The sequence below is a fragment of the Mus caroli genome, chromosome 10 (genome assembly GCF_900094665.2).
Source record: "Mus caroli chromosome 10, CAROLI_EIJ_v1.1, whole genome shotgun sequence".
Taxonomy (NCBI): Eukaryota; Metazoa; Chordata; class Mammalia; order Rodentia; family Muridae; genus Mus; species Mus caroli.
Window position 1 is genome coordinate 110,020,014 of NC_034579.1, and position 11,571 is coordinate 110,031,584.

At 43.8% G+C, this 11,571-nt stretch overlaps 1 protein-coding gene across 1 annotated transcript; it reads right to left on the minus strand.

Moving 5' to 3' along the window:
• Positions 1-5,078: 5,078 nt before the first annotated feature.
• Positions 5,079-10,033, minus strand: LOC110303760 (lysozyme C-like). The gene is made up of 4 exons (XM_021174965.1): positions 9,889-10,033; positions 9,074-9,238; positions 6,974-7,052; positions 5,079-5,798 (listed from the first exon to the last, which is right to left on the minus strand). The coding sequence occupies exons 1-4, from the start codon at positions 10,031-10,033 to the stop codon at positions 5,732-5,734; spliced, it is 456 nt and encodes a 151-aa protein (XP_021030624.1). The 3' UTR covers positions 5,079-5,731.
• Positions 10,034-11,571: the final 1,538 nt, after the last annotated feature.

Here is an 11,571-nt window from a genome sequence, read left to right on the forward strand (position 1 = left end):
GCTGTCTTCAGACACTCCAGAAGAGGGCGCCAGATCTCGTTATGGATGGTTGTGAGCCACCATGTGGTTGCTGGGATTTGAACTCTGGACATTCGGAAGAGCAATCGGGTGCTCTTACCCACTGAGCCATCTCTCCAGCCCGTGAGCGCTTTCTTGTTGAGAATTTTAGCAAGGCAACAGATTCCTTCTAGGGTCTGTGGCACCACCCTAACTCTAAATATCCTCTAAGTTTAATTCAGACTATGTCTGGATCCTGGTGCCTTTTGACTTTGGTAGCTGGTTAATATGAATAGGAGATTATATTTAAAATACACCGAAGGACTGAGGGAATGGAGTTCTTCACACTGCACTAATACTGCTCTAGCTTCTAGCAAGAAGCTCAAGTTGGAAACATGTTGCTTGATGATTAACCGAAAAAGCTCAGGCCTCTCCGCTGTGTGTCTGACCCTAGCCAACATAACGATCCACTACGCTTGGTGCTGCTGTGCGCATGCTCTCTGCCTGCACTCTGCCTTTCCTGTGCTCTGCCTTACCCCCTCTGGCTGCACACGCGTGAGCGGTAGCTTCCGGCGTTCTTAGGAGAGGCAGTTAGTTGTTGGGCTGCCTAGCAAGCCAGCAGGAGAATCAGGTGGCGCTCTGCGGAAAGCATTAGCAGTTAGGCCAGTGGCTGCTGATCTCAGAGCCAGAGCAAGCATGATTTTAAGATTAGACGCAACCGTTCTAAATGTTCTAAAGTTGATTCGTGGGTCATCACAAGGAACTGTTCTTTTCCGTGTTCCCTAGTGACTTTTTCCGGAACAATCTTTTCTTGGTTGCCTCTTTCCGTTTTGTAGCCTTTTCTCTTGGCACCTAAGCTGTGATCTTGGCAATGGTAAACGTGTACTGGCAACTGAAGAAGTAAAACGTAAAAACAAAATTCTAGGCCTTTGGGCCCAGGCTTGGGAGTGTGGCTTTTGTGGCTCAGTGCTCAGGTGTGCTGGTCATAAAACAGACATTCCTCCACCCACCTGCTTCCTGGGTTCAATTCAAAGAAAGTCACCCTGACCATTACCAGAACCTGCAATGCAAATGTGCTATTGTTAGGGGCTCTTAGATTGTTAGGGGCTCTTAGAAACTGTCTTGAGAGTTAACAATTACCAGGTATTCCTTGTGACACTTGTGACTTTGTACTTCCTTGTGACTCTTAACTGGAACGCCCTCCCCACCTCCTTGAGTTGTGGTTTCTTCCTTTAAATACCCCCTTATCCAGCTACTTGGGGCACCATGGTCTTCTACCCCTACGTGGTGTATGACCGTGGGCCCGAGAGCGCTCTTGAATAAAAATCCTCTTGCAGTTTTGCAGCAAGACCGTTTCTTGTGGGTGGTTTTGGGGTGTCGCCTCTCCTGAGTCAGAACGTGGGGGAGTCCTCACATTGTGGGTCTTTCACAACCACCTTTTCTACCAAACAACCTGGCTAAGTGGGAGATACTAAGGAAATTGACACTGTGTGTAAGACGCTACTTTGTCTATTACTACAGGATGTCAAGGGCAACGCAGGAGGAACAACAAACTGCTTTAGAACTCTCGGGATTCGGCCCACCCGTTATCACAGCCATGAGGGGTGTGCCTGGAGAGAGGCATAGCCCTGAGGACCACGTGTCCTGAGGACTTGAGGCTGCTGTGGCGTTTGCTCTCCTTGATGCCTTCACATCTCGTACTCTAGGAATTATATACAAACTCTAAGTGGGCTTCCAGCCCCTCACTGGGCAGCATCTGTGGTTCTCACAATAATAATGCTCAATCTTTCTCAAGCATTGCTGGAGCAGGTTCATGATCTAATCACCAACCCCAGGAGAGAGCTGAGAGCTGTGGATGCTTAGTAATGGCCACCACACTTAGAAAGCATTTGGAAAAAATTCAATTGTTCGTGAGGTAAGGTTAAGATGTAAGATGTTTTTTGCTAGTGGCTCTGATGTAGGAAATCATAGGAAGCAATGTGAAGTTCAGAAAGGTACACTCTTAATAGATGAGCTAGAGACCTTTTTCTTCTTTTTTTGGTTTTTCGAGACAGGGTTTCTCTGTGTAGTCCCTGCTTGTGGACGTTGTACATCGTGGTGCGCACTAGGCTCCGCACCACGATGTACAACGTCCACAAGCAGTATTTTCCTCAATTACATTTCCAATGCTATCCCAAAAGTCCCCCATAGCGCCCCCCACTTCCCTACCCACCCAATTCCCATTCTTTTGGCCCTGGCATTCCCCTATATTGGGGCATATAAAGTTTGCAAGTCCAATGGGCCTCTCTTTCCATTGATGGCCGACTAGGCCATCTTTCGATACATATGCAGCTAGAGACAAGAGCTCCGGGGTTCTGGTTAGTNCATCATGTTGTTCCAACAATAGGGTTGCAGATCCCTTTAGCTCCTTGGGTACTTTCTCTAGCTTCTCCATTGGGAGCCCTGTGATCCATCCAATAGCTGACTGTGAGCATCCACTCCTGTGTTTGCTAGGCCCCTGCATAGTCTCACAAGAGACAGCTATATTTGGGTCCTTTCAGCAAAATCTTGCTAGTGTATGCAATGGTGTCCGCGTTTAGAAGCTGATTATGGGATGGATCCCTGGATACGGCAGTCTCTAGATGGTCCATCCTTTCATCACAGCTCCAAACTTTGTCTCTGTAACTCCTTCCATGGGTGTTTTGTTCCCAATTCTAAGAAGGGGCACAGTGTCCACATTTTGGTCTTCATTCTTCTTGAGTTTCATGCGTTGATTGTTTTTATATCAATGTCTAGATTTGGGATTCTTTTAAGACTTTCATAAGATTACTTTGTGAGGTAGGAAATAAAATCCTTGATCCTTTCCTTGGCAACCACACGTTGCAGTCTGCCAGGAAGAAAAACCTGGCTGAGAAAAATCACCTTTCTTGCTCATACCGTGTTAATCTGTAACGAGTTGCTTAGTTACAAATGTGTGTGGGTACTTGAGAATAATTCTATGTTGTTGTTGTTTACCTTTCTATGTAAAATGTTTTTCATGTAAAGGTCCCCGGGGAACAAAACTGTTTTCATAGTCATTCATTAGAAGGAAAATAAAATGTAACCACATTGAAATTCTAGATTGCCTGAAAGATTCTGGTGGGGTATGTAAGCCATAGGAGAAAAAAATAAAGTTGTTGGAGCCTGCTCACTGGAGTTTGCTCCACCCACCAAAGATGTGTGTATGTGTATATATGGGAGGTGGTTGGAGCTTTATGCCATCCACTCAATGTGTGAATGTATATATGTCTCTCTGTCTGTCTGTCTGTCTGTCTGTCTGAAGTTGTTGGAGCTTGCTCATTGGAACTTGCTCATTAGAGTTTGTTGAAGTTTGCTCCACCCATCCATTCAGTGTGTGTGTGTGTGTGTGTGTGTGTGAATCTTTCTCCCTTTTTTCTTTTAACCTTCCTTTTGTGGCCCACAAGGAATTCTTTGTCAAACACCCCCCCCCAGGGAGCAACAAAATTGCTGACTCTATGCCCTGCCTCAGTTTACCCTGGATGTCAAAGCTTGTCTTCAACAATAGGGCCTTCTCTGATCACCAGAGCACCAATTTCTTAACAAGAAAAACCCCTGAGTTTCAACAATCCTGTATTCATTTGCTTGCAAGAGAAAACCCCCAGCCATTGTCCCCTGACTCCCAGTGGACCATGCCCTGTAGGGGTAACAGGATCAAAATCTTTCTTAGAAGCTGCTTCAGGGCTGCTCATAGGACTCACGGGTAGAGGCGTTTGCTGCCAAATCTGGTGAGCTGAGTTCAATCCCTGGGCTCACATGATGGGCAGAGAGAACTGGCTCCTAAGAGTCATTCTCACCTCCATGTGCACCTCTCCAGGAAATAAATGTGATCAAGATTTTAAAGCCACTGTAGAGTGGACTCGGGGAGAACTTTTTGAAAGCTAACAAATACTCTGGGTGGCTGATGGCGCTGGGCTCTGGAGAGAGCTTTAGAGATCAGGGACACTCTCTAAAGGTGAGAAGTGAGTTCTCGCTGACTATCTAGAACATTCAGAGACAAGGGGAAAGGAAACAACAGTTTTTAATATATCAAATGGTTATAAGAATCTAGCATAGTTTTGGTGTATCAAATGTTTGTGAAAATCTAGTCATGTAATAAACCATAATTTGTCCAATGTTCCGTTTCATATTTATTTGCTGATCACTGTTGAATATTTGTTTGGTTTGGTTTGTTTTTCTCAAAGGGGTTCTCTGTGTGGACCTGACTGTCCTCGAACTCACTCTATAAAGTCCAGGCTGCCCCAGAACTCACAGAGCTCTGCCTCTGCCTCCCAAGTGCTGGAATTAAAGGCCACCACGGCCCAGCTTGCATCGATCTCTTTAATGCCAGATTCGATAATGTGTGTGATGGCTGACCGTGATAGTCCCTCGAGTGAAGGGTTGCCATCACCTGACTGACCTTTGCCATGTCAGTGGGGACATTTCCCTGACTAATCATTTGTGTGGGAGGACCCAGTCCTGTGTGGGTGGCATTCGCTGTGTTAGGAAGGTAACCTGGCTTGAGCTGAGAGCAGCTTTCTTCTGTGGGGCCTCCCTAGGCTTCTGCTTTAGTTCCTCCCCCACCCCACCCCACTCCACCCCCACTGCTCTCAAGGATGAACTGTTATCTGAGAGAAACCATTTCCTCCCCAGTTTGCTTTTGGACATGGTGTTTATCCCGGCAACAGGAAAACACGCACCATCACATGCCATTGGCTTCTCCTACAGCAGTATCTAGCTATTGATATTTGGTGAGGATCCAGAAGAAATTGAAAATATCGTATATATACTTATATGTGATTATTTCTCTGAGGACACTAGAGGAGTGGAATGGTGACAGACAGTATGTGCACTGCAAATTCACTCTTGGTAATATGTGTACTTTTAATATATGAATAATTTTTACTGCTGTTGTTAGTTATCAATGCAAACTTATCTATCTCAGATTTGGATGAAATGCCTGGATGTAAGTTTAAGAAGATTCAGGACAGAACAGTTCACTGCTTCCTCTTGAATTCCCTCATGGTCAGTAAGATGCCCGGGAACATTCACTCAAGGGCAGAACAGACTGTCACAAGCAAGGTGCATTTATTTGTGAAGCATTACAAATGAAGCACTTCAGGCAAACGCTGAAGCCGAAGCTCAGTACAGGAAAAGAGGGCCTATCGTGAGTCTCCTGGTTTCTGCCATTTAGAAGTCACTTTTGCAATCTATGTCTCATCCCACAGAGTGAGCAGCAAGTTTTTGGAGTAATTTGAACAGATGAAGGCCTCAGATACCACCATAGCTGTGATTTTTGCCTAACATGGTTGTGTGTGTGTGTGTGTTTGGGGAATAGTTCATTATGAATGATTAAGCCCGAGTTCCTTTGTTGAAGGAGAATGGAATGTTAGAGAAGCATTTGAAACTCAAGGAGTTAGAGAAATACTCTCCCACTTCAGTTTCATTCACAAGCTGAAAACATAGGCTTACCATCAAATGATAGTCACACTAGTCAGCTGGGAGTGGTATACACCTTTAAGAGGCACAGGCAGGCAGATCTCTGAGTTCAAGGCCAGCCTGGGCTGCACAGAGAAAGCATGGTAAAGACTCTTATTTGTTCCAGCTCTTGCTCCTGTGCAAGTCCACTTTGTCTGAAGGGGGACGACAGCAGGTGACCTTTTACTTAGCTGTTTACTGTGCTCAGAAGAAGAGACGAATGATCTGAACACGGAGACAGTTACAGATCGCAGCCCTGAATGTACTCTTTGAGGTTTTTGTTTTCACAGTGTTTTATCCATCTTGCCCTGTAAAGAAAAGTAAACAGGGTATGGTTCAAATCGATCTTCTTTACAACATGCACACTTCAGAGCTCTCAAGAGCCAAAATATAATAGAAACACAGTAAAACACAAGTTTCTCTGGGTGTGGTGGCACACGCCTTTAATCCCAGCACTTGGGAGGCAGAGGCAGGCAGATTTCTGAGTTCGAGGCCAGCCTGGTCTACAAAGTGAGTTCCAGGACAGNGTTCGAGGCCAGCCTGGTCTACAAAGTGAGTTCCAGGACAGCCAGGGCTACAGAGAAACCCTGTCTCGAAAAACCAAAAAAAAAAAAAAAAAAAACCAAACCAAACAAACAAACAAACAAACAAACCCACAAGCTACATCCAGAAAGCAGTAACTTGGTTCGTGCACAAGAGCCTTGCGCCTCCCGACACCCTCAGTAGAGCACAGGACAGAGGATTTAGTGTTGAGTCATGCATTACATTTACTTATGGGCAAATGGTTTTAAGACATGGCAAAGAAATAGTAGAGTGTGGGAAGTGAGAGTGTGTGTGTGTGTGTGTGTGTGTGTGTGTGTGGTTGTGCATGCCCACCATGTGTGCAGAGGACATAGGAGAATGTCAGTGTGTTGGAGGCAGGCTCTCTTGCTAGGCCTGGAGCTCACCCAGTTGGCTATGCTGTCTGGCCAGCACCTCCCCTGGGACTGCAAGCACACACCTCCTTGCCTGGCTGTTTTCTATGGGTCTTGGGAAAGCAATCTCAGGCTTTTGTACTTCTGAAGCCAGCATGTTTACTCACTGAGTTATCTCCTCAGCCCTTGAACGTGGAACTCTCAGAGTATCCTAAAATCACTCTAGGAATAGAAGTGTGAGATTCTGAGTTTCTTACATGATGGAAGGAGTGCACTGATTCACTGAGACCAAGAACCAAGTACCTTTTGTTCATAGATTAACTCTGGCCTTCCAGTGTCTGCTCTTAGGTTTCAGCCAGAGGGGAACTTAAAGTAGTCTGTCCCACCTACAATCACCACCCCTAACAGGGCTTCTCTGTGTAGCCCTGGCTGTCCTGGAACTCACTCTATAGACCAGGATTGGCCTCAGACTCACAGAGACCTGCCTGTGTCTGCCTCCGGAGTGTTGGGTTAAAAGTGTGTGCAACCCCTACCCGGCCCCATTTTCCCATTGAACAATTAAAACATACCATGAATAAATTCCTTGTGGATCCTTCATGATCCTCTTTGCACAAAGTACGGCAGGCCTGATGTTATTCTTCAGCAAAGCTAGAGGAGAAGGGTGGGGAATGAAGGAGCCAGCACGGGAAATGCATTTCCAGTTTAGATTTAGTTGGCTTGGCTCTGTTACATTGAGCAAGTGCACCAACACACCATCTCCATAGTCCGTATACCTGTGACTGTCAGAGGCATGCTTTTCTTTATTCTGTGCCCCCCCCCCTCCTTTTTTAAAATCTGGTCGCAAATACTTTGACACATAATAAAGTCACTGGAAATTCTGGAATTTCTAACCAATATGGAAGAGTCTCTTTGTACTTCACCCTAAAGTAAAACATGCCTGTAGCGTTCCTCTCGGGATTTCTGCAATGAAAGTTTATCTTCGAGAGCTAATAGCAAGAGGAGGCAGCAGCGGGATAAGAACACTTGTTGCTCTTGCAAAGGATGGGGATTCACTTCAAGTGCCCATGTGGTGGCTCACAACCCACAGCTATCCATAGCTGCGCTTTGGGGGGGTGGGAGGGGATCCACAAGCCTCTTCTGACTTCCTTGGGCACCAGGCATGCATGCAGTGCACACACATACCTGCAGAGAAAACATCTGCCCACACAAAACACCAGGCATGCATGCAGTGCACACACATACCTGCACAGAAAACATCTGCCCACACAAAACAAATAAGTCTAAATTTAAAAAAGAAACAATATGAAAAATACTTGAGTACCTATGCGTGACACTTGTCCGCAGCAATTTCTAAAAGGGACAAATGCAGGTGACGTTAGTGCTTAACTCCGATAGCCGAGTTGGTAGACGACAGAGTAAATGTAAAGTGGAATTCTATTCACGCTTTGTATTTGTTGATATGGCAATAATTTTGAGTGGTGAGAATCAAATTATAAATATACACACACACACACACACATTAGAATTGAATTTTGTCAAGCACACACCAAGTCTTTGTATGTGTACAATATGATTTTATTTATACACATGATTGATGTCCATTCTGGAAGAATACACATCAAAAGTCAGTAGTGTTTGTAAGCCACTTGAAACTTATATTGTAGCTGCTACAGATTCTTACTTCTGTTAGAAACTTGACCCTTTAGTTGCAGATTATTATGTAATGCCACATGTTTTAAAGAAAATGAAGATTTAAAAATGAAAATTCTCGTCTGGTAATTTTAACATTTAACCATTTAATGCTTGTTTGATTTTAACATTTAAAATATTTAACGTCAGAGCTGACACGTATTTCAGGAGCTAACAGGTTCATGCTCTTTCTTTCTAATATGCATCAGGGTTAATATTCCTGACCTTTACTATGTTGTTTTTCTTATGAAAAAAAGTCAGTTTCTCATATCCCTAGACCCATAATCTAATTTTCCAGGAGTGGCAAGCATTATCAAGTAGAGTCGGTTGGTTTTTTGTTTGTTTTTTTGTTTTTTTGTTTTTTTTTTGAGATACAAGCAAAAGACCTTAGAAATAAAATATCATAATGTTTTGAATTCACTGTAAAACTGCACTAGGCAAAAATACTAAGAATCATTTAAAATTTGTAGTCACACGGATGTTTATTATACTAATATCCAATTTTCTGCGTTTTAAGAGCATTTGACATAAAAGGACATAGAATCAAATTATCCCTGAACTACCCTTCAGGGGATAGGAGGATTTCTTTATGAATGCGTTATTCTAAACCAAAGTATAATACGAGTAACTAGGCCATTTAAAAGACATTCATAGATCATTCCAGAAACATTTGTATGTTAAAACACCATCTTTTTCTGATACCAAGTGTTTGTTCGTTTTTTTTTTTTTTTTTTCTTGACTGAGGACAGCACCCAGGATTTCATGGAAAGAAGTAGAGGCTCCTCATGAGTGTCGCCAGGCCCTCAGTTCTTACTTGGGGGAATCATTGGAGGACAATAATTCCTACTTAGAGGTTAAAATGGCCTGCTTCCAGGTCTGCCATGAACCCAAAGTTAAGTTGCCTTTTGTACCAAATGTCTTTCTTGTAAACCTCGCCAGAGAGTCTGGCGATATCTTACAGTATCATATGCCCGCCTTACCTTTGCAGGATATCCGACATAAGTTCTTTGATCCTGGGGTTTTGCCGTCATTACACCAGAATCGGCTGTTGATCTGAAAGATCCCATAGCTGGTGCTGTAGTCTTCAGGGTTGAATCTTGTAGTGTTTGTGTTAAAATGACTCTCCCATTTGGCCAAACAGACCCCTGAAAAGAAGTTATTTTATTAATAGTAGTAAGATTAAATGAATTACACTGTTCACCCTTTGGGTAGCTGATTGTACTTTTATTAATATCTTGCTTTGTAAGTATAGAGATATATTAACTTATAACATATCATAATACTTTAGTGTCTTTTGCTAGGCTTTCACTAGTGTGTGTGTGTGTGTGTGTGTGTGTAGTGTGTGATAGAAAGAGACTAGAGGACAGCTTTGAAGTCAGATCTCTCCTTCTACCATTACCTGGGTTCAGGGGTTCATACTCAGGTTGCCAGGCTTTTGTAGCAAGTGTGTCTATCAGCTGAAACATTGAGCTGGCCTCTCTTCTGCTCACTGTGTCTCCCAGGCTAGTTTCCTGGGCTCCAGCTAACTTTCCACCTTGGCCTCTTGAGTAGTTGGGACTACAGTTGAGGGCTGCCATTTGCGGGCCAAAGCCTTAGCTTTAAGGGGCCCTGGGAGCATATTTTTGTAATGTAAGTAATTTTTGTGATAGTAAGCAAGGTAAGGTCCTTCTGAAATGACTAAACTACTGTCTCTTCCATTGCTTTAGGGCTTGGTCCCCCTTTCTGACTGACCATTCCTCCCTGCGCGTGCTCTGGAATGTCACTTCTCAGAAGGAGTAAAGCAAAGGGCACTCACAGTTTGCCAGGGTGATTCCTTGGAAGCCAGCTAGACCAAGTCTTTGTAGAGTTCTGGCCAAAGAGCATTGGTTGTAGACCTTGCCCTGGATGGTGATGGATAGCAGGAGGAGCCCTAGAGTAACGAGAGTTAGGGGAGCCTTCATGTTGCCTGGAAACCACCTCAGCAACTGCCCAGAGCAATCAGGCCCCAGTATTTAAGCATCTCTCAACTCCCTTCATCCTCTATTGGTTTGGGGACTCGACTTTTTGAGCTTCATGGGAAGCAGGAAGTTCTTATTGATCCACAGACTTCAAAAGCATTTTCCCCAATGTTTGAATTGAGATACTCTGGTCTAGAGAGAACGATGAAATGATATTGTTCAAAGACTTGGCTCACAAAGAACTGGGAGCTAGCCCTGCTTCCAGGGTAAGAAGCTCATTCTGTCTCATCTTGAATGACAGACATACAAAGAGAAGGAAAGTGGTTCTGTTTCACTGCTTAAAACAGGCTGTGACTATAAAACGGCAGTCCTTTAAAATTAAATTGTTTTATGTGCATTTGCCTTTTCCATTCATCTTTTTCACTTAACATTATCTTACACGATCTTCCCACAAAATGAATCTCTTAGTATTTAGGATGCTATGACTTGCTTTGTTGACTTCCTTTTCTAGAATTTCTTGAACCTGTTATAAATTTTGAATTGTTTTAAATCAGCACTTCACTTTTTTGCTGTTGTTTTGTTTCTGAGGCAGGGTGTCACCGTGCAAATGGCTGGTTTGGAAACTGTTACGTAGACTAGGGTGTCCTTGAACTCTCCACCTCCTGAGTGCTGGTATTAAAGACATGTGTCACCATGCCCAGCAGACATTTTTTTTTTTAAAGTTGCTTATTTATGTCACCTCCTAACACAAGCAAAGGAACAGAAGATCAGTATCCTGGTCATCATTTGGTTTAAGAAATGGAGAGAGTAAAGCCCTGTATGCTTTCTAGTTCACACCAAGAGTAATAATAGTGTACACCAGTGCTGTGGGCCAACTTGGTCTTCTCTCTATTCATCTTTGTAGCTGTGTGAAGCCAAGTCACATGAAAGTTATGAGGGAGAGAGAGAGTGCGTGAGAGAATAGTCATCATCTTCCCCAAGAAAGAGCCCAGCCCTGATGCAGAGATGGAAATAGTGATGAACTTGGATCCCTTGTGTGCTCAACAGTGTAACTACAGGAAGACCCTCAGCATGCTCACCCATCAGGGCAGTGAGAGGAAATAAGAGTGAGGGCCTTCCACATCATAGTGGAGGCCTCTTTGATGGTTCAAGACACACCTGAAAGTCAAGAAGCCCAAGTACTATCACCGCCATTTTGGATCTGGACCCATAAAACAACATCTTTCAGTAGAAATAAAGCTCACGTGAACAATTTTCCAAATAGTTTCCACACAGAGCCTTGTCTCCCTCTCCCCAAATGCATTTCAGTGTTAGAGCATAAAAGGGTTGCTTGGAAGCAATGGGATTTTAAAAACTCAAGTGACCCAAACAGACAGATGCAGCTGAGCACTGCCTTTAGAAGGCACCAACTCGGGGAACTGTGCACTTACTCTAACACCACCAGAAACCCCCAAATAAGCGTGTCCCAGATTGCCTCGGAAGGAAGCTCTGGAGCCATACAAAATGCCAACTTTATAATTAATTCTATTCTCCAGTGATGG